The 23,656-nt window shown below is 32.6% G+C and overlaps 1 protein-coding gene and 2 long non-coding RNA genes across 5 annotated transcripts; 2 read left to right on the top strand and 1 right to left on the bottom strand.

Moving 5' to 3' along the window:
• The first annotated feature begins 3,091 nt into the window (after window positions 1-3,091).
• Window positions 3,092-10,080, top strand: LOC128041415 (uncharacterized). Of its 2 annotated transcripts, XR_008196435.1 has the most exons (3): window positions 3,094-3,629; window positions 8,186-9,648; window positions 9,765-10,080. It is a non-coding gene; the product is annotated as an uncharacterized LOC128041415 (long non-coding RNA). The 2 variants fall into 2 exon arrangements; XR_008196434.1 differs by lacking the exon at window positions 8,186-9,648 and having other exon boundaries at window positions 3,092-3,629.
• A 6,254-nt stretch (window positions 10,081-16,334) lies between these two features.
• Window positions 16,335-16,955, bottom strand: LOC105767111 (uncharacterized). The gene has a single exon (XM_012586631.1). It carries the CDS (start codon window positions 16,953-16,955, stop codon window positions 16,335-16,337), a length of 621 nt encoding a protein of 206 aa, XP_012442085.1.
• A 3,252-nt stretch (window positions 16,956-20,207) lies between these two features.
• On the top strand, window positions 20,208-21,516 carry LOC105766283 (uncharacterized). 2 transcript variants are annotated; one of them, XR_001125128.2, is made up of 3 exons: window positions 20,208-20,454; window positions 20,774-21,246; window positions 21,349-21,516. It is a non-coding gene; the product is annotated as an uncharacterized LOC105766283 (long non-coding RNA). The 2 variants fall into 2 exon arrangements; XR_001125127.2 differs by having other exon boundaries at window positions 20,208-21,246.
• The last annotated feature ends 2,140 nt before the right edge of the window (window positions 21,517-23,656 follow it).

Here is a 23,656-nt window from a genome sequence, read left to right as displayed (position 1 = left end):
GATCTTTATCATCAATATGAACCTCAACGTTCTTTAAATCATTTAAAAGAGTAATGAATTGACTGATGTGATCTCTAAGAAGCTCACCTTTGTTCATGTGAAACGTAAATAGATGTTGTTTTAACACTAAACAGTTAACCAGAGACTTAGTTGCATAAAGAGTTTCTAACCTTTTCCACAAAACAGATGAGGTCTTCTCCATCAATACCTCCTACCATACCGTATTCGTAAGGCACTACTGGATTGTAGACAAATCCTTTGCATCAAGCTCTTCCCATTCTGTTTTATTTAGATTCTCAGGCTTTTTTCCGGTAACAACCTTTTTCAAATCGGATTGAACTAGAATTGCCATCATCCGAACTTGCCACAGATTGAAATTTGTCTCACCATCGAACTTCTTAATTTCAAACCTTGTTGTTGCCATATCTGAATGGGCTAATCTATGAAAATTGAACTAGCTCTGATACCACTTGTTAGAGATCGACCTGATGAAGCAACAAGTAACAAAAATAGCGGAATAAATTGAGAAATTGAAAATTTAACGTGGAAAAACTCCTCTAAAGAGGATAAAAAAATCACGGAAAAAGATAATTTTATTATAATGGCAAAAGAAACGAAGAGTACAAAAGATGGAGATAAAAACTAAACCTTGAAAACCCGAAAATAAAGAACCTTCAAAACGTAAACACAAAATTCTCTAAATGTGTTATTAGTTCTAATTTCTAATGGGTGTTTTTTCTAAAGTTGTAAAAGAACCTATTTATAGGCTAATTTCATATGTCAAATAATAATAAAATAATCTAAACTAATCGTGTTTGATTGAAACAAATAAACATAATTTAATTAGAAGATTATTTCTCAAGTTTAACTGAAATAGGAGTCATACTTAACAAATCACTAATTAGGTTCCAACATTATTATTTTAGAAAATATTTAAAATTTTAGCTTTTTTATATAAATTTTGAAATTTTTATAAATATTTTGAAATTTTGAAAATTATTTTAAATTTTTTTTTGTAATTTTTGTTGAGAGAGAGATCAATTTTCTTATTTTCAAAGTTAACAAAGACCAAAATGGTATATACACCAATCTGCTATTCGAATTATATGAGTTATTCGAATTGTGAAATTAAACTCGACTCAAACTTGGAACTCAAATCGAGTTATTCGAGTTGACTCAAATAATTTGAATAACTCAAATAACTCGACTCGATTAACTCAAAATTTAATTTTATTTCGAATTGAATCAAATTTTACTAATCCCTAATAGTTGTCCTTACTTCCACATAACATGGGTTAGACCCAAATGTTCTTTTGCACGTACTAAAGTTAAGCCTCACCCTTATGTAAGGATTTATTTTTTTAATAATTTATTTGATTAAATAATAATTATTTTTTTAAAATTATATTATATTAATGTAAAGTAAAGGTTAATATGTAGGTTATCCTATAAATTCAATTACTAAAACATTCAAATTTAATAGAAATTAATTAATGATATTATCAGTTGATTTCAAGTGATAATATTTTATTTTTTCTTCTCATTTCTCTTTTACCTATATTTGATCATGGGTCGAGCCACCTGCTTAGACTCAAAGGTTTGCCTGAAAAGTAGGAGTGTTTGGTAAAAAATAATCTCGAAAATGGTTTTGATCAAAAAATAAGACTTGTTTTTTAAACCGACCGGGCCTCAGGTAAGTTTTTTTTGGCCCAGCCCAAATTTGTTTAAATTTTTTTTTCTAGTTGTTATTTGCTGCTATTTTGGTAGTGTCTTACTGTCATTTTGCTGTTATATTACTACCATTTTATTGTTATAGTTTGGATATTATATAACTCTTATTTTATTTTTAATTTTGCTATTATTTTTGAAACATCTACTTGCTAAGTTAAAACTATCTTGGTGTTATTTAAGTATAATTTTTTTTAAATTTATTTTTAATTTGTTGGGAAATATTTATTTTAATATTTTTAGTGCTTAAACTTGTTTTTATATAAATACTAATATAAAAATTTTAATAAGGTAAATCGAATTAATTCAAATTTAACATTTTTATTTGAATCGAGCTTAAATAAAATTTTAAAACTATTTTTATACCTAAAAGTTGGTATCAGTTCGCTTAATAATTAGGTCTATTCTCACCCAAACGAAATATATAAATATAAAAATCCCGAAAATGTGTCTTGGAAATATACTTATATATAAATAGGTCCTTAGTAGTAGCATATATCCCACTGTTTCAAGAAGGAACCTGCATTTGATGAGTTTAGGAGTATTAGCATACACTTAATTATGCTATAGAATAAATTTTATAATTATAAAATTATAAATGGTAAAATCGCCCTCTCAAATAATAAAACTTGAATTAATATTTTAAAATTATAAAGATATACTCTATTAAAATGGTGAAATTATATTTTTATGTTTGACTCTCCCAAAATATTTTTTTTAGCTTTGCCTCTCATAACATATGACTAATAGTACTATTTTGTTAATAGACATCATGAGAGTGCTGATATCCTTCACACGTAACTTTACTCTCGAACTCAATACATTTTAATATGATTTAAAATTTTATTAAAGGGATATGTTTTTACTTTTAGGTGGTCAATTGCACCTAAATAAAAAAAGATTGATAGCGACTCTATATGTTTATAAGGATATTTAAAAAAAATTATTATTCATAGAGTTTAGAGTTAAATTTTATCCTCGTCATTTTAAAATTAAATTAAAATTTACCTTTTAAACTTTAAATATTTCACAATTAACTCAAGAGCTGTAATCATATCTAATAATTACTTTGATTCTAACAAAGTGTGAAAAACCCTATGACATTAACAATCCATTGAACTCGACCTTCATAAATATCGAAATATCTCTAAAATAACATATTTTGAAAAAAATCTTTTGAAGATACATATTTTAATAAATAATCATTTAATTTGTAATATCAAAATAAAAAATAAAAAATGATTAGTATAAATTTAAAGTTAAAAATAAAATATTAATAAAAACAAGTAATAAAATTTATTCTTTTAACTCAAAAAATAGTATGATATTTGTAATATCATAAAGCAAAACATTCAGACTTTGATTAAAGCATACTTCAAAGACTGTGACCTGTTTTCTACTTTCCTTGTATTTTCCCATCAATGCTCGCCCTCCCACAAGCATTTGGGGTCCATCTCATTTGTCACTATTCAATCACTTCAACTCATTGCCTGTTAACCCCAATTATACAGAATCCATCTCCATTTCTTTCCCTGAATTTCCATCTCTCTCTTTGATTTCTTTATCGTAATTCCACCATGTCTGTCATTTGAGAGGCTGCTCTTTCTGCGTTTTTGGAGCTGTTGTCTGGCAAGTTGGTTGACTCTGTACTCAACTTTGTGGCCGGTCACAGGCAAGTCCACCAGCAACTCGAGCAGTGGCAATCCATATTACCCGAGATCACAGCAGTGTTGAACCGTACAGAGGAGAAGCAGATCAAGGGCGAGGACGAGGGTGTGAAGAATTGGTTGGACGATCTCCAAGACTTAGCTTACGATGTGGATGACATCTTGGACGAGTTCGCTTACCAACAGTTACATCTCAAGCTCCAAAAACCTCAATCTCAAGCCAGCACTAGTAAGGTACAGAAGCTCATTCCTACCTGCTGTACTGGTACTAATTTCTCCCCAACCTCTTTTAAGTTCAATACTAAGATGATTTCAAAGATAAAAGAAATCACCAGTAGACTGAATCGTTTCAAACATAAAAGAAATCACCAGTAGACTGAAATCGTTTCAAACATAAAAGAAATCACCAGTAGACTGAATCGTTTCAAACACTCGAAGAAGTAGTTTGGGGTTGAGTGAGATCATGTCTCAAGGTGCAACTTCCAAGGGAAAGAAACCCAGGCTGCAACCAACTTCCTTGATGGATGGAGCTGTGGAGTATGTTGGTAGAGCCAATGAGAAGCAAGAAATGGTTGAGTTGCTCAAAATTAACAACTCAGATGGAGTTTGCGTCCTTTCCATCGTTGGCATGGGAGGGATGGGGGAAAACAGCTCTTGCTCAGCTTGTTTACAATGATCCCAGCCATGGATTTAAATTACGGTCCGATACTGGAATAGCAGCTGCTATATAGTGGTAGCGGCGTCTTCCGAAACCGCTACAGCTAAAAATAGCGGTATGAAGCGGAGTCACACCGATAGCGGTGGATCGTGGCCGCAATTTAATGGGTAACGGACAATTGCGGTAAAAACAGGCCGCTATTCTCGTTATTTTCCGTTATTGTAAAATTATAAAAAAATCTACCTTCTCTAAATAAAAATCAACAGAAATACAATAAGACAAAAGGGAATATATTCCCTTACCTGCAAAATTAGAGAGTTTTCAATAAAAAAAATAAAAAGAAGTCCAAATCAGTGATTTAAATTGCGGTTGAGGTCACGTTTTCGGTCGCGTTGCGTTTATCGCGATTGCGGACGTAACGGATGCTATTGCGGTCACTGCTGGTATCGCGGTCGTGAATTTGTTTAAAATTCTCACAACTTCTTGTAAAACATAATAATTATAATTATAATTATAAAAAGTCACTTTTAATGATTTTTATAGTGTTTTCTAACACTTATGAACTTTTATTAATATGATATGAGAACACAACTTTTATAATCATTAATTATTCTTACATTTATTTACGAATTTTCTAAGAATGTTATATTAACTAATAACAAAATAAAAAAGGAAATATTAAACATTTATCATATTTAATAAGTTTGAAAGTTTTATAGATAAAATAATTGAAAATTCATACCGAGAGATGTCTTCAATATTTCTTGACACTTTGAAGATGGTGAAAATATAAACATTCTATGCATAAAAGAAAAAAGGAATAAATAAATGTATATATTCTCACTCTCATTCTACTTTTATATATAGTATAATTATTCCTATTTCCTACCACTTTTCATAAAATATACTCCATTCATTTATCTAAATATATATTTTAAATGTTTTAATATCATCAAAATTAAGAACATTAGCAAAAGTTTTCTTTAAAAAAAACATACCTTACAAATAATGGTAGTGGTACGATTTAGTTTTCACCAATTAGTGGAATGATGAGGAAGATTAGATCATTCACCTTCACATTGAGAACGTTCTTGACTTGATTCTCTTGGCCTTTGTTCAAAAATATATCCAAAAAAAGTAACATTTTCACCTTGGTTTTCATATAATTGATATGGAGGATATATTTGAGGAGGAAGATACATGAGAGGTCGAGGTGGGTGATACATTAGTGGTGGATGATGCATTTGAGGCTGGTATGGCACACCATAATTAAGAAATGGTGGATAATAACCATATGGTTGTGGATAACCATGTGAATGATGAAAATATGAAGGTTGTTTTGGTGGATAAAAACCTTGAGTGCTAGTAGATAAATCACTATACCTAAGGTTACTAGAACTCGATCTCCTACCAGATGAAGAGCCTATAGAAGTATGCTTCTTGTCTTTTCCTTTTGATGGAGCTCTAGGTTCATTTCTGTCTCTCCTAGGTTCAGGAAATATATTTTCATCAAACTCTGATCTATCACGGAAATGTCTACTAGTGGTACCGACCCCATATTCTCCTCCATACTAACTAGAAGACCCGATTTCACCTTTATCACCATTATATCCATCATCCTCATCAATTGGACTTAAATCACCACCATCGGGTCCATCGCCACTCTAACTTGGCGTTGAACTAGAACTTGAATGAGACAAATTTTGTTGTTGAGATTGATCAACATCTATTTCATCATCAGAGGTATCCACAGGCAACACACCGGCATTTTTACCATATAACAATGGATTCTCTTTCTCATGAAGCCATTCTGATAGTGGATCAACATCTTCAGAGATATGATCAAGGCTGATAGGATTAAAACTAGTGTTTATATCATCAGTGCTAATTCTTTTTTGATGCCTTATCTAAAGCATCATATTATAATAGGTAAACACTAGTTTCTCAAGCTTTTTATACTTTAACCTATTTCTTACCTTGGTGTGAATATAACTAAATATGCTCCAATTTTGTTTGCGATTTGATGCTGAAGTTGTTTGACTAAGCACTTTAATTGCTAATTTTTGTAATTTGGGAACACATGTGCTGTATATTATCCACCATTCAGTTGCCTAATATTATTTAAATTTTAAAATAACTTCAAAATGTACAGTATAATTAAATAATATAAATTAAATTAAATAATTTAATTAACTGTTTACCCGAATTCATTTGTTTTCAAGCTCTTTGTGCTTGTGGAGTACCGAATGTCTCATATTTATCTCTAAATAGTAACAATTGCATAAATAAAAGATGGAGTAAAAATAAAATAAAAATAATTCTATTTCAAATTATGTAACTAAGTTACGAATAATCGTACTTGAATCTAACCTGATTAACCATTCTGACTTGAGTATCAAGAGAAGGTTCTAATCTTTCAATTACTGATCGTGTACCTTCTAATGCTTCAATTAGTACATTCTCAGAATGCTCCACCCCAAATTGAAATAGAGGCATGAGAAAATAACCTAAGTATAATTTATAAGAATATCATCAAATAATAATAATCTAAAGCTTAAAATAATAAAATATAAAAATAGTTCTTAATTATATGAAACATTTTATCTTACCAGCTGAATGGAAGTTGGAATGCATAAAATTTCATCTATTGTCAATAATCTTTTCGTACTCTGTGAAAGATTGACAATCTTGTTGAATTGCTCGTTTAGCTCTATCAACAGCCTCATAAATAAAGCCCATTGCTGGTTTTTCATTGCTATCCACAAGTCTCAATACTTTTACTAGGGGCTCGTAAACTTTTATGAGGTCATTGGCTTTTTTCTAAAAATCTTTTCCCAAAACAATTTTTTTAGCTTCATAAGCAGGCCCTGACTTTTGCTGTCCCTATTTTGATTCTTTAAATTCCTATATATTCATAAGAAAAATTTTAAAATAATATAATTTAAATTATTTGGAACTAATAAAATATGAAATTCTCATATTTCGGTTTAGACTCTAAACTCCAAACCAAACGGCAAACAAAATCACAACACAGCTACCATTGAACCCGAGATGCAAACCCTAATCACTTGCAGTCTTGCACATTCGGAGATTCATAATTTTCAAGTAAGCAAATACCTAAAATTTTTTGTCTTGATTCTTGCTTGTTTTTACTGTAAAATGCAAATATTGTACAAACAAGTCTTGAATCTGCAGTGCAAATATGTTCTTTAGACTTTAGGTTAGAGATGAAGGGAGAAGGGATTAGATGACTCGAAGGGGTTTGAAGATGGATGTACAGAAAAATGATGAAGGATGCCAAAGATTTTGAATAGTTTTTTTCTCTCTTTTTTCGTTTTTAACTTCTCCTTTCTGTTTACTTTTCAGTTTTGACGTTTGGTTTTTCTAAAGGTTAGATTTTATTATGTCAAGGTAGATTTTTTATTATTGTAAAGCATTAAATATCATTTATTAGCTCCTGCTCCTGGCACAAGCATTGATGTGCTGGATAGTGGATAGTTTAACGCATTAAATCTTCAAAAAAAAAACATTATTTAATGCATGGTCTAAATTTTTCTAATTAAAATTTATTGAATACATAATGATATTTTGTATTTTTAAATAATTTTATTTTTAAATAATAAGATTTAAAATTTTTAATATTAATATTTAATTCAATTTTAATAAATTTAAATTTCATAATTTATTTTATGATACTTTTAATGAAAAATTATAGCCTCCATCACTTATGACTTGTATTATAAAAGGTAAAAAATCAAGACAAATTAATTCATCATGTTTTTCTTCATCAAATCGATAGATGATTTCAATTCAACACTAGATAAATCTCTACTGATTTTAGTTTGCATAATATGAAAACTTGAATTTTTAAATTTAATCCAAATTGAATTTAAATTTTATTAAGATGGAACAAAACAAACTATTTATACCAAAACTTTGGAACCAAGTAATAATGGGTTATGGTATTGTTGTTTTTTTAAAAAAATAATAAATTATGGGTTATGCAATAAATTTAATTTTTTTCATGTTAATGATGTTTTTTTTTGTATTATATTGTTGATAATATAAGTAATGAGTTGCTTATATTTCTAAATATAATTTTATGTTTTTTATATATAAATAAATAAAAAAGCATGCCACCACGTGAAGAGTTCCCGACTAAAGGATTGGAAGATGCACCAAGTAATGATATAGGTTGGCACTTTGAAACTCCAGTGCCAAATACGAAAGGAGATATCGTATGTAAACTTTGTGGTAAAGTTGTGAAAGGAGGAATAACACGATCTAAAGAGCACATTGCTCATAAAACTGGCAATGTTGCACCATGCGCTAATATTATTATTATTTTTAAATGTTATTGTAAATTTATCAATAAAGATTATATATAATTGATAATAATATAAAGTGTGAATTATTTTTATTTTATTAACAAGTTTCATTAGAGAAAGTATGATAAATATACTGAAAGAAAGCAACACAAAGAATATAGACAAAAAGAGGAGAAAAGATGAATTTTTATCTCAATTAAGAGAAGAGGAGGATGAACACGAAGAATTCATTGATAAGGTTTCTGCTATAAGGCAAGCAACTCGAGAAAGTATCCAATCACAACACGAGTGGCATAGAAGGGAAGAATTCAGATGAAATACTGGTGGTTGGAATAACATTTATGAAGAAGGACGATCTTCTCATGGATCAACTAGAGAACATCATAGAGAAAGAACAAGTAAATTCATCCCAAGTGAGTCTAAGTTTACCTTAAGGGGAGCTATACCTGAATTGGTTAGAAGCAGAAGTTCAAAGCAACCAAAGGTCAGTGACTCTTTTTTAAAGAGTTTTTGAAGGAAGATAGGTGAAGCGGTATCTAAATTTTTAATATATGAAATACTTCCTTTTCAATTAGCAAGCTCTCTATGGTTGTATAACTTAATTCAACTGTCAACAGAAGTTGGGCAAGGTGTAAAGCTCCCAACTCCTTATGAGGTTTCAGATATGTATTTGAAGTTAGAGTATCAACGAGTTCGTGATTGGGTAAATGGACTAAAGACTCATCGGAAAGAATTGGGTGCAACTCTAATGTGTGATGGTTGGACCAACAGTTTGAATCAAATGCACATCATTAATTTCCTTATTTATTGCAGTAAAGGAACCATTTTTTGGAAATCAGTAGATGTCTCAAGTGTACGTAGTAGAGATGCTGAATTCTACTACTGTTTGTTAGATTCAGTTGTAGAAGAAATTGGAGAAAATTACATTGTCCAAATAGTGACTGATAATGAGGCAGTAATGAAAGCTGTTGGAAAAAAATTAATATTGAAAAGAAAGCATCTATATTGGACCTCATGTGCAGCTCACTGTTTAGATTTATGCCTTGAAGATATTGGGAAAAAGCCCAGTGTAGCAAAAGTGTTAGATGAGGCAAAAATAGTGACTTGCTTTATATACAATCACATTTGGACTGTTGATTTGATGAAGAAGTATACATAAGGGAAACAAATACTTCGACCTGCTCTTACTCGATTTGCAACTCATTTCATTCAACTTGAAGAGATAACAAGACAAAAGCAAGGTCTGAGAGAAATGTTTAATTCAAAGGTCAGTATTTTATAATTAGTTAATATAATTACTTAAATATAGCAACCTTTAATGATTTTATTAGTTCCAAATAATTTGAATTATATTATTTAAAATTTTTTCTTATGAATATATAGGAATTTAAAGAATCAAAATGGGGACAGCAAAAGTCAGAGCCTGCTTATGAAGCCAAAACAATTGTTTTGGGAAAAGATTTTTGGAAAAAAGCCAATGACCTCATAAAAGCTTACGAGCCCCTAGTAAAAGTATTGAGACTTGTTGATAGCGATGAAAATGAGATTTATTTATGAGGCTATTGATAGAGCTAAACGAGCAATTCAACAAGATTGTCGATATTTCACTGAGTACGAAAGATTATTGACAATAGATGAAATTTTATGCATTCTGACTTGTACTCAGCTGGTAAGATAAAATGTTTCATATAATTAAGAACTATTTTTATATTTTATTATTTTAAGCTTTAGATTATTATTATTTGATGATATTCTTATAAATTATACTTAGTTTATTTTCTCAAGCCTCTATTTCAATTTGGGGTGGAACATTCTGAGAATGTACTAATAGAAACATTAGAAGGTACACAATCAGTAATTGAAAGATTAGAACCATCTCTTGATACTCAAGTCAGAATGGTTAATCAGGTTAGATTCAAGTACTATTATTTGTAACTTAGTTACATAATTTAAAATAGAATTTTTTTTTTATTTTTACTCTTATCTTTTATTTATGCAGTTGTTACTATTTAGAGATAAACATGAGACATTCGGCACTCCACAAGCACAAAGAGCTTTGAAGCAAATGAATCCGGTTAAATAGTTAATTAAATTTTTTAATTAAATTTATATTATTTAATTATATTGTACATTTTGAAGTTATTTTGAAATTTAAATAATATTATGCAGCCGAGTGGTGGATAATATACTGCACATGTGTTCCCGAATTACAAAAATTAGCAATTAAAGTGCTTCTTCAAACAACTTCAGCATTAAATTGCGAACGAAATTGGAGCAAATTTAGTTATATTCACACCAAGGCAAGAAATAGGTTAAAGTATAAAAAGCTTGAGAAACTAGTGTTTACCTATTATAATATGAAGCTTCAGATAAGACATCAAAAAAGAATGAGCACTGATGATATAAACGTTAGTTTTAATCCTATCAGCCTTGATCATATCTTTGAAGATGTTGATCCACTATCAGAATGACTTCACGAGAAAGAGAATCTATTGTTAGAAGGTGAAAATACCAGTGTGTTGCCTGTGGATACCTCTAATGATGAAATAGATGCTGATCAATCTCAACAACAAAATTTGTCTCATTCAAGTTCTAGTTCAAAGCCAAGTCAGAGTGGTGATGAAGCTGATGGTGGTGGTTTAAGTCCAATTGATGAGGATGATGGATATAATGGTGATAGAGTTGAAATTAGGTCTTATAGTTAGTATGGAGAAGAATATAGGGTTGGTACCACTAGTGGATATTTCCGTGATAGATCAAAGTTTGATGGAAATATGTTTTCTGAACCTAGGAGAGATAAAATGAACATAGAGCTCCATCAAAAGGAAAAGGCAAGAAGCATACTTCTATAGGCTCTTCATCTGGTAGGAGATCGAGTTCTAGTAACCTTGGGTATAGTGATTCATCTACTAGCACTCAAGGTTTTTATCCACCAAAACAACCTTCATATTTTCAACCTTCACATGGTTATCTACAACCATATAGTTATTATCCACCATTTCCTAATTATGGTGTGCCATACCAGCTTCAAATGCATCATCCACCACCAATTTCTCACTCATCTCCACCGCTCGTGTATCCTCCTCTTCAAATATATCCTCCATATCAATTATATGAAAACCAAGGTGAAAATGTTACTTTTTTGGATATATTTTTGGACAAAGGCCAATAGAATCAAGTTAAGAACGCTCTCAAAGTGAAGGTGAAGGATCTGATCTTCCTCGTCATTCCACTAATTGGTGAAAACTAAATCGTACCACAACCATTATTTGTAAGATATGTTTTTTAAAGAAAACTTTTGTTGATGTTCTTAATGTTGATGATATTCTTTTGTTGATGTTCTTAATTTTGATGATATTAAAACATTTCAAATATATATTTAGATAAATGAATGGAGTATATTTTATGAAAAGCTAATTAAGAATCAAGCATGTTAAACTATATATAAAAGTAGAATGAAAGTGAGAATAAGTGGTAGAAAATCGAATAATTAATGTGAATCTATACATTTATCTATTCATTTTTCCTTTTGCAACATAGAATGTTTATATCTTCACCATCTTTAAAGTCGTCAAGAAATATTGAAGACATCTCTCGGTATGAATTTTAATTATTTTATCTATAAAAACTTTCAAACTTATTAAATATGATAAATGCTTAATATTTCTTTTCTTTTTTACTTTGTTATTAGTTAATATAACATTCTTAGAAAATCGTAAATAAATGTAAGAATAATTGATGATTATAAAAGTTGTGTTCTCATATCATATTAATAAAAGTTCATAAGTGTTAGAAAACACTCTAAAAATCATTAAAAGTGACTTTTTATAATTATAATTATTATGTTTTACAATAAGTAGTGCGAATTTTAAAAACTTCACGACCGCGATACCCGTAGTAGCCGCAATAGTATCCGTTATGTCTGCAACCGCGATAAACGCAACGCCACTGAAAATGCGGTCGCGACCGCAATTTAAATCATTGATCCCAACACTAAGGAGTCTTTTGATCACAGGGCCTAGGTTTGTGTTTCTGATGAATTTGATGCAGTTAATATAACTAAGACAATTTTACGGTCTATCACTTTTGAGCCATGCGCTTACAATGACCTGGATTTACTTCAAGTCAAGTTGAAGGAGAAGTTGTCAAGAAAAAGGTTCTTGATGGTTTTAGATGACATTTGAAACGAGAGTTCCACTGATTGGACCATCTTACGGGCCCCATTTGAAGCAGGAACCAAGATTATTGTAACAACTCGACTTGAAAAGGTTTCAACTAATGTGGATTTGGTGAAATCTTTTTACTTGGATAAACTCTCGCATCCTGATTGTTTATTCATATTTGCTCAGCATGTATTGAAAGTAAGAAACTTTGATGGGCATCTCCAATTTAAAGAAGTTTGAGAGAACATAGTGAAAAAGTGCAACGGCTTACCTTTGGTAGCAAAATCTATTGGAAGCTTATTACGCACAGATAAAGATCATAGTGAATAGGAAAAAATATATTAGAGCGATATATGGAACCTACTAGAAGATCCATGTAGCATAATTTCTACTTTGCGTTCCTCCGCATCTGAAACGATGCTTTGCATACTGCTCCATATTTCCTAAAGATTATGAATTCGAAAAAGAAGAGATAATCTTGTTGTAGAGAGCAGAAGGTTTTCTGCAACCAAAAGCTAAAATTCAAGCCAAAGGTCTTGGAAACCAATATTTTCAAGTCCACTAGTCAAGGTCATTTTTATGAATATCTAATAAAGATAAATCCCGTTTCGTGATGGATGATCTTATGAATGATTTAGCTCAATTAGTTGGAGGATAAATGTGTTGCAAACTAAAAGGTGAAAAGCAACAAAAGTTTTTGCATCGCTCTCATTACTCAACTTATGTCAGCAATGATTGGTGTCATAATGTAAAGAAGTTTGAAGCATTTTATCAAATGGTTTCTCTACGTCCTTTCTTACCCTTACCCTTAATGGTTTCAGGATATAGGAATCTCTATTTATCTAATGTTGTCTTGGATGATTTGTTGCCAAGACTTAGTTACTTAAGGGTTCTGTCTTTTCGTGGGTATGAGATCTATGATTTGCCTGACGTTTTTGAAAATTTAAAACATCCACGCTACTTAAATCTTTTTAGCACAAAAAATAATTGTTTACCTGATTTTTTGTGTAGTCTTTATCATTTGGAGACTTTAATATTAAGAAATTGTTCAAAGCTCAAAAATTTACCCTCGAAGATCAAAAACCTTGTCAGTTTGCATTTTCTTGATATTAGAGGTGCAAATTCAATAGAAAGGATGCCCTCCAGATTTGATCAGCTAACCAAGCTTCAAATATTATCTAATTTTATTATAGGGAAAGGTGATGGACATCTTATTAGAGAATTGAAAATTTTGTCAAACCTTAGAGGTGATTTTTGTCCTTCTGGGTTGGAGAATGTTAATGGTCGAGATGCTAGGGAATTCAAGTTAAATGACAAGCTTGGAATTAATGGGTTAACACTAGATTGGAGTACAGACTTGGAGAATTATTCAAGGAAAAAAGAAGTTGAAGTGTTGAAGAGCAGGTGTTGGACTTTATTTGTCCTTAGGAAAAACTTGAGCAACTCATTATTGAGAATTACGGTAGTGCAAAATTCTCATCGTGAATGGATGATTCTTTCTTCAAGAATTTGTTGTCTTTGAAGCTTCGTAATTGTAAAAATTTCAACTCACTACCATCAGTTGGAAGGTTGTCATTGTTAAAATATCTTTCAATTATTGGTTTCCATGAGGTACAAAAGATTGGTGTTGAGTTCTTTGGAGAAAATGAATTGAACCCATTTGCATGATTAGGGATTCTGTCTTTTGAGAGTCTTCCAAACTGGATGGAGTGGGGCACTTGTGAAGGGGACAAGAAGGTTTTGAAATTCCCTAGCCTCCGTGAACTTTCAATCGTAGATTATCCTCAATTGTTTGGAAGGTTGCCTACCCACGTTTCCCCATTGCAGAAACTTAATATTCGTACATGTACGAGTTTGATAGTTTCAATATCAAGTTTCCATCACTGTATGGATTAAGGATAGAAGGGTGTGCAGAACTGGTGGATGATTGCTCTTCTCCTACAAAGGAGGTTTCCTCTTTACAAGCTCTTTCTCTTTCTAACATTTTAAAGTTTAATATTACAGCAGATAGGATAATGTTAAGGTTTGGAAATTTAGGATATTTTGGAATTGGGGGTTGGAAGGAGTTGGAATCTTTATCGCAACATGGGTTAAGTTTAGTTGGACATCGTTCCATTACAGTTTTGTATTGTCTTTGACTGCACTCTTTGGAAACATAGGAAGCCGAATTGCAACCTAACAAGGCTTCACGTGTTGAATCTCTGCGGATATATGACTGTGAAAGGTTTAATAGACTGCCTAAAGTCTCTCAGACTCTCTCAAAAAACTTTACCCCCTCAAGCCATTAGGGCTTTTCCGGCCTCCGACACGCCACCATCGTGGCCAAAGGCCGACAGCAGAAGAAAATAGCTTCCTCAGCCTTTGTTTCGCAGCGTGCTGAAGCCGGGCTTTCAACCCTAGGGGCCGAGGACTTTAGACCCCTTTTAAGGCCCGACTCCGACGATAGCGAGGGGACCTCCGTCGATGAAGCCATGGGGCAATTCAGGTACATTTTTCTTTTCTTTTCTTTTCTATTTCTGTGTTTTTTTTGTTAAAATGGATTTGGAAAAAAAAAGATAAAAGATAAAATTAATAAAAGAAAATAAAGAGGAAACCGTAAAGGACTTAAATCAACCTTTCAAAATTTCTGTTCTGCTTTTTGATTTTATTAATGTGCGTAAAAAAATACAAAGGTGAAATTTGGGCTCTTATAGCCGGGTCTAAACAACTCTTAATCATTATTTTTTGTCGTTTTGCATTTGTTTGTTGTTTGTTGTTTGCTGCTTTTCTTTTTTTTTTCCTTTGTCTTTTCTTGCAGGAGGTCTGACGCTCGTGGAGGGCCGACTATAGGTGAGCAGCGGTGGTGGCATGCACAGGAAGAGCGGCGGCGCGGCGCTGGAGCCTGGGCATGCGGTGTTTAAAAGGATTCTTATTGCTTCTAGGCTTAGAGCAATAAGCGTGTTTTGGACGTTACTCCGCATTAGGTCTAGAAAATACAGGAATCTCTTCTACAGTTCCATTGTTCAAAACACTTCCAAGTGTGTAAGGGCGAACGCCTCATAAATCCTCTTCCTTGGCTCCCTCTTCGGATACGGCGTTAATGTTTAAATTCCCCAACACTCCTTCCAGGCCTTTGACTTCTTCAAAGAATTCACTCTTTATTATTCATTAGGCTCTGCACCAAAACTTTGAATTCTGTGCACTCTTGGATTTCGTGGCCTTCTTCAGCGTGGAACTCAGAATAGCTCCTCATCCCTTTTGGTCTCTTCTCTGAATTCTGAATGATTAATCTCATGTCTATCATTTGTTTCAAAACCCATTTCAGTGGGGTTTTTACTTCTTGAACATTGGTTTTGGTTCTATTTCCTCCACTCTCAATTATTGTGTTTACCCCTGAGTTAGGATGACTGGGTAACAAATTTTCTACCACATTAGGTCCTGCTGGATCGTCAAACTTCACAATGCCCGTCTTGATGAACCTTTCAACTAACTTTTTAAAAGTAGTGCAGTTTTCAATTGAGTGTCCTGTTATTCCTGCGTGGTATTCGCATTGGGCATTCGTATCATACCATTTTAGGAACGGAGATGGCATGGGTTCTAAGTAGAATGGAGATACCACGTGTGCATCAAACAGATTCTGATACAATTCTCTATATGTCATTGGGATGGGTGTAAACTGGAGTTTTTTTGTGTTTGGTATCGAGTTGGATTCTTGCCTTAAGGTGCTTTGAGAGCCAGTAGTCACAGCCCTCGGTTGGCCTACAGTGACTGATTTGGGATACCCCTTATTAAACATGCTCAGGTTATTCACTTAATTTTTCTTATTCTTTGGGGTTGATCTTTTGATGCCTTCTCCCGCGTCTATCCTCCCACTCCTTACTGCATTTTCAATCATCTCGCCGGACATTACTATATCTGAGAAGGTCATGGTAGTGCTTCCTAACATATGGTTAATGAAGGGAGCTTTCAGAGTGTTGATGAAAAGCATAGTTGTCTCTTTCTCCAGAAGAGGTGGCTGGACTTGTGTCGCTACCTCTCTCCATCTTTGGGTATATTGCCTGAAGCTCTCACTTTGCTTATTTTCCATGTTCTGCAGTGTAATTCTGTCGGGTGCCATGTTTGTCACATGGCCGTATTGCTTCATGAAAGCCTGTGCCAAGTCTTTCCATGAGTGGATATCGGCGTGGCTTAACTGGTTGTACCATTTGGCAGCCGACCCAATCAGACTATCTTGAAAGCAATGAATTAATAACTGATCGTTATTAACGTATCCTGTCATTCTTCGATAGAACATCGTTATATGAGCTTCAGGACAACTAGTCCCATTATACTTTTCAAATTCTAGAGTCTTAAATTTCAGTGGGAGCACTAAATCTGGGACCAAACTTAGATCCCTAGCGTTAACCCCGTGATGGTAGTCAGCAATTTCCATTGCTCTGAGTTTTTCCTCCAACCACTTATACCGATCTTCGAGTTGCTTTGGTAGTTCTACTATTTCTTTTTCTATTTAATTTAGATCAGGAACTACAGGATTGGTTGGATTGTCCCCCGGATTGGAATCTGGGCATGTCGGGAAGTTCATCAGTATCGAGGCACCGGCCTGATATTGAGGTCTAATAGTGACAGGTACTCTTTGCGGGCACGTATCTGGTTGTACATGGGTCCTCATGATCAAGCCTAGAATCAACTACAAGGCTCTTTCCTTTATCATTCCCTCCAACCAATAACTACGCCAATTGGCTCATCATAGTTTTTTGGTATTCTAGTATATCTTGTTGGATTTTATCCAGCCGTTCCTGCATCTAATCTTGCATCTTTTTTTTGTAATTGTTCCAATCTTTCTAACCTCTGATCCATTGCTTTTGTCTTACGGTGAGTACCGTAGTGATATTTAGTTGGTGGGCTTTTGTCGGTTTCCAGGTTAACTCTGAAATGATTATATTTTAATTAAAGTCTTTTAGTGAAATTTAATGCATGTGATGCAATGTAATGCAGATGCATGGAATGAATGCAAAAAGAAAGAGAGGCATTGATTCTAAATTCAATTCCATTAGAAAAACTTTTCTAGAAAACAATTTTTTTTACATAAAACGGATTACATATGCGACCTTGCCTTCATATTCCAGGCGAAGACATCGATCTTTTTCTTCATATACAGATGCTAGGATCAAATCTTGTAAATTTTCCAAAATCTGTCTCTACTATCTCCTTTGTGTTTGATCCAAGCCATGACCCATTGATCACCCCGCGATGCTCCTTAGTTTCTTTGAGACGTGACAACTCTCGAATAATCTTTGTCGGTTTGAATCCTCAGGCAACGAATCATAGTCGTATATTCCTCCACGAACTTTCAGCCTTCTCTCATTGTGTTTAATTAGACCATATTCGGGCAGTCGCATTATATTCCACTTTATCAAGAAATTCGTTTTCCATGACAAGCTCTCTAATTTAGCAACTGAACGTGAATCAACACCTCTTTTTTATTTGATGAAAAATGTAATGCAATACAATGCAAGCATAACTGAAACAAAACGAAACGGGTTAGTACAAAGTAAAAGTAAGCAAGAAAGAAACAAATAGAGCACATATTCGGATGACCACTAGGGTTTGGCGTGGTTCTACCTAGGGTAGGCTCTTAGGGCTCATTATATGTGGTTCGGTTCTAAAGTAAATGTACCTGAACCGGAAGATTCCTCGATCCTCACTGATTATAGGCTCATACGGACCAAGTTCAGTTCAGGGGAATACATTTCCCTATGGCTATACGGAGATGAAAATCTTACGAAAACATAGGTACAGATGTATCCTGAAAGCAATCAGCTATCCTATACGGAGGTGAAAATCTCACGAAGGAATAGCTTCTCACTCCCATTTAAAAGGGTAAGATCAACCGATCATGCGATGCAATGTGTAGAAATAATCAAAACTTACCAACACCGCAATTATAAACCACAATGACAAAAACCGAAATAAAGACGAATGAAATGCAATAAAAGGATCGTATATTTAAACCAAATTTCATTTTTGTGACAAAAAGACAAAAATTAATCAATTTACGGCTTGACTCTCTTGTTTATCCCTAGTGGAGTCACCAGGCTGTCGAAACCATTTTTTGATAAAACATGATTGACTTGGATTTTTAAAATGAAAACGAACATGGGAGTCACCACCAATCCTTTTTTTGTGAGGTGAGATTGGATCACCTTGAAAAGTGGTTGTTTTTAATAAAAAAATTTGATTTTATTAAAACAACGATTTTGGTTCACGAAATTCAGTAAAAAGGGTTTAGGAGTCAGTTATGTACGAGGAAGGATTAGCACCCTCGTAACGCCCAAAATTGGTACCTAGTTGATTAATTAATGTCAAAGATTGAAAATTTTGAAGAGATTTAAAATACGATCCTTTATTAAAATGCTAAAATTTTTCGAGAAAAGGGGTATTTTTCACATTAATCGAGAAGGAGAATTACGTCCCGTGTTAGGACACAATGTCTTGAATTCTCGATACGAAAGTACATGCCGAAAAATTTATTTATTTGAAAGATATTTGATTATCTCGGTTTTTAGAAAAGACCATATTCCGTAAGTTAGAACACAATCTTTTATTAATTCTCGAGATTATTTTAAAAATTTATGTTTGAAAAGATTCGTGTATTTAGATTTATCGCAAAAATTGAAACCCCGTAAGTTAGGGTACGACCTCGAATCTAAACACAAAATTTTGCTTATTCAAAAGTCATAATTTAAAAGGATATTTTGCTATTTAGGTTAAATGAAAAAATTGAAACCCCGTAAGTTAGGGTACAATATCTCGAATTTCCAAAACACGAAATATTGCCTTATTTTTTAAAGGTTTTCCTTCTTTACGAGTTTGGACAAAATTATGGGTTACTTAAAAATATACGATGAAATAATATAATGTGTTGATGTAATTGTAAAGATGAATCTAGCATTAATAAACAAGTCACAATAAATAAACCAATAAAACCATAAAGCGAAAATGCATGATAAAAATAACACAGCAATGCTTACAAACAAATACACAATGAAGTACACATATAAAATGAATGACAAAATAATAAAAGTATTCGGTTAAATGATCATAAATAAATAGCTAATAATAAATAAAAAATATACCAAAATAAATAAATACGGGTTATAAAAATGTGATAAAAAAAAGAATCCAAATTTAAATCAAATAAGAGTGGGTTGCCATTAAAATAGGATTTTGAGTCCAAATTTAAATAAATAACTATAAGGATATAGAAAAAGACGGGATTAAACTCAAAATACAAAAGATGGGGAAGAAATCGAAAAAAAAAAACTAACGGACTAAAATGATATGCGCAAGGTCGTGGGGGGCTGAAAAGGGAATTATTCCCATTTCCATGTGCACCATTTCACGTAGGACCAACATGGAACACGTAGAAAATTTGCGAGGCCAAAATTTAAAAAAAATAGGACCCGATTGCGCACACTGGAAAGGCAGAGGGGCTGATTGTGGAAATAGCCCTTCAAATCCAAAACGCGTGGATCCTGGCTATTGGGTCGGGTCGATTTCGGGTTTAAGACAAAACGGCGTCGTTTTGGCCACTGGTGCAAGGGCCAAAAACGGCGCCGTATTTACCCCATATAAATATAAAAAAAAACACAAAAAAACATTTCATTTTTCATTTTAGAGAAAAAAACAGAGTCTCTCAGACTCTCAAAAAACTTTACTCCCTCAGGCCATTAGGGCTTCTCCGGCCCCCGATACGCCGCCATCGTGGCTAAAGGCCGACGGCTGAAGAAAAGGGCTTCCTGAGCCTTTGTTTCGCAGCGTGCAAAAGCCGGGCTTTCAACCCGAGGGGCCGAGGACTTTAGACCCTTTTTAAGGCCCGATTCTGACGACGGCGAGGGGACCTCTGTCGACGAAGCCACGGGATGATTTAGGTACGTTTTTCTTTTCTTTTCTATTTCTGTGTGTGTGTGTTTTTTTTTGTTAAAATGGGTTTGTAAAAAAATGATAAAAGATAAAATAAATAAAAGAAAATGAAGAGGAAACAGTAAAGGACTTAAATCAACCTTTCGAAATTTCTGTTCTGCTTTTTAATTTTATTAATGTGTGTAAAAAAAATACAGAGGTGAAATTTAGGCTCTTATAGCCGGATATAAACAACTCTTAATCATTATTTTTTGTCGTTTTGCGTTTGTTTGTTGTTTGTTGTTTGCTGCTTTTCTTTTGTTTTTTTTCCTTTGTCTTTTCTTGCAGGAGGTCTGACGCACGTGGAGGGCCGACGATAGGCGAGCAGCGGCGGTGGCGTGCGCAGGGAGAGCGGCGGCGCGGCGTTGGAGCCTGGGCATGCGGCGCAGCGCTGGAGCCTAGGCATGCGGCGCTTAGGCTTAGGGTTTGCTGTTTGTTTTCCATTCTGTTGGGCTAGGGTTTTTGTCATTGGGCCATTTGGGCCGTTTGTATTTTTGGGCTAATTTAGTTGTAATGGACTGGGACTGTTTTTTTTTGGGGTTTAATCAGTTCTGGCCCGGGCAAAATTACACTCTCGCTTGGTCTTTTATATATTAGGCATTGTCTGTTGCTGAAAGAAGACTGCGCAAGCGATAAAGGACAAGAGTGGTCTAAGATTTCCCACATAACCTACGTTGAAATTAAAAGTGTCACCCCGAGGAGATCAGATTGAAAGATTAGTCACAAAATCTGTGATTGGTTTCTTCACAATCATGGGACAGGTACAAGAAACCATTTCAAACATTTCAGAGCTTTTCAGTTTCATACAGCTAACTTTCCTTAGGAACAATAGAATAATAGCAGTTTTTTATTGATTTTTGCAGGCATTGAAAGCTAAGTTGGTGTGGAAGTACTTTGAAGGAAAAGTAAACATATTCAACAGATCAGCTTTAGCTTATTTGATTAAATATACAGCTAATTCTCTGTATATTGTTGAAATCATGCAAATTTGATTTGATTTAATATAAGCTCTAGCCATTTCAACCGCATAATGGCCAGTTTGCTGTCTTGTTGGATGCCTTTGTAATTTGGCTGAAATCTATTTTAATTGGTTTTTCCCTGGCAAGAATCCCAAGCTCGAAAGGGCTACCAAAACTCAGATCATATTTAGCATAACCCAAGTTTTATCTTACTCTCTCTGCACATCTGAACCTTAACTGCATCCAAGTTATAATCTCTCTTGAAACAGTACATCAACATGTTTCTTTTTTCTTAAGCAGAATATAGACTCGACATGAACTTAAGAAGCTTAAGAAGCCAAACTATAGCCACCATCAACTTAGACTACAAACTTGAAGAAGAGAAACAAACTGAGTGTACATACCGTTGAAGAAGAGCCAAGAGGCAGCTGAAGAACAACCATCGAAAAATATTCCATTGAAAGAAGAGGGTAGAGGCTGCAGCCTCAGACCTCAGCTGAAAGAGAGGAATAACAAAGGTTCAAAAACATTTGAAATAAGAGTTTGAACATAGCCTCCGCCTAGACCTTAGCTGCCATTTCGGCTGAATTGGTTTTTTGAGAATAAAATATGTTTCTTAAACATGAATTATATAATATTATATATAATTAATTATATTCCTTCAAAAAAATCTGATTATAGAACAGAGTTTAAATATATAGATACTCTTTATATATATATATATATATATATATATATATATATATATATCAAAGGAATTGGTTTTAGTATATATTTTGTTGGTATAAAACTTTTGTATGATAAGATTATATGGATATATGTAAATAATTTATATTCTATAATTAGTATAAATATTTCAAATGTAAAATTATTATTACATATTAGTCCAAAATATTTTATAATCAATCAAATTGTGAAAATGAATGTTGAGATAAATACTCTATAATTATATATATATATATATATATAAAATCATTGTGCTTATCAAAGTTAACAAATTGTAAAAAGAAATGTCCCAAATGACAAAATAACCCATGAAAGTAGTTGAAATAAATTAAAAAATTTGACAAAAAACTAACTCCCATGTTGAAAGTCATGAAATATTTTATAAAATAAATTATTTGTATAAAATATTTATAGATAAAAATTTATATTAATCCCACAATAAAAACCAAGAAAAAGATGTATTGTTGTGTTGATATGTAGTCATTTTGTTCAAATTTAGTAAATTATTTGTATAAAATCTGAATGTGAAAAATATTTATAGATAAAAAAATTATATTAATCCCAGAATAAAACCAAGAAAAGATGTATGTGTTGATATGTTGCAATGAATTATTCATAGTAGTGAACAACATATCAATTTGCATAAATCTTATACATCTATGATAAAATAAACTGACACCAAAACCTATCCAAACTTTTTAATTACAAAAAACCAACTATGAACTTGCACCACTAAAAATTGGGAAATAACTTAAAAAGAGAAACAATGATGGGACAAAAATCTATATTCTCTAATACTTTTGCTACTTATTTCTTCTACTCTTTGGGTTTAATTAGGGGAAGTTAGAAAATTTTTTGGGATCGGAATTAAATTGTATATTTTTATTATAGTAAAAATATAATTTCATCATTTTAATTGTAAGGGTGTAGCTAGGGGCTGGCAGGTGCCCAGATCTCCCTAAAATGGAAAAATTTTTATTTAGGCCTTCAAAATTTTTAAAATTTTAAATTAGTAAAGGTAAAATTGCACTTTGGCCTCCTTAAAAATGATAAAAAGTTGATTTGATCATTTAATAATTATAAATATATAAGTTATTAAAATGGTAAAACTGCATTGTAAAACTTACAATTTAATTTAAACCCCACCTAAAAAAATTTCTTGGCTTCACCCCTGTTCAATAACCTATATCTTTATAATTTTTAAAAGATTAAATCAAATTTTTATCACTTTTAGGGGGCCAAAATATAATTTTATTATTACTAATTTAAAATTTTATAGATTATAAATGAGCCTAAATAGAAAATTTTTCATTTAAAGGACAACACCCCTACTAGGCCCTAGCTTCACCGCTGAAATTAAGAAAAGTTTGATATTTATATAAAACACAAATTGTAACTCTAATGAGAGCTAAAATAATAAAACCTTTAAAAAGACATTTAGGGTGAATTTGAATGGACGGTGAGATAATGTGAGATAATGTGAGAT

The sequence above is a fragment of the Gossypium raimondii genome, chromosome 5, assembly GCF_025698545.1.
Source record: "Gossypium raimondii isolate GPD5lz chromosome 5, ASM2569854v1, whole genome shotgun sequence".
Classification (NCBI taxonomy): Eukaryota; Viridiplantae; Streptophyta; class Magnoliopsida; order Malvales; family Malvaceae; genus Gossypium; species Gossypium raimondii.
Note: the sequence above shows the minus strand (reverse complement) of the source record. Positions and strands in the feature narration are given on the sequence as shown.

Excerpts from the sequence above, each read along its gene's own strand:
- LOC105767111 (XM_012586631.1), bottom strand. The coding sequence starts at position 16,955 with ATGGAAATTGCTGACTACCATCACGGGGTTAACGCTAGGGATCTAAGT.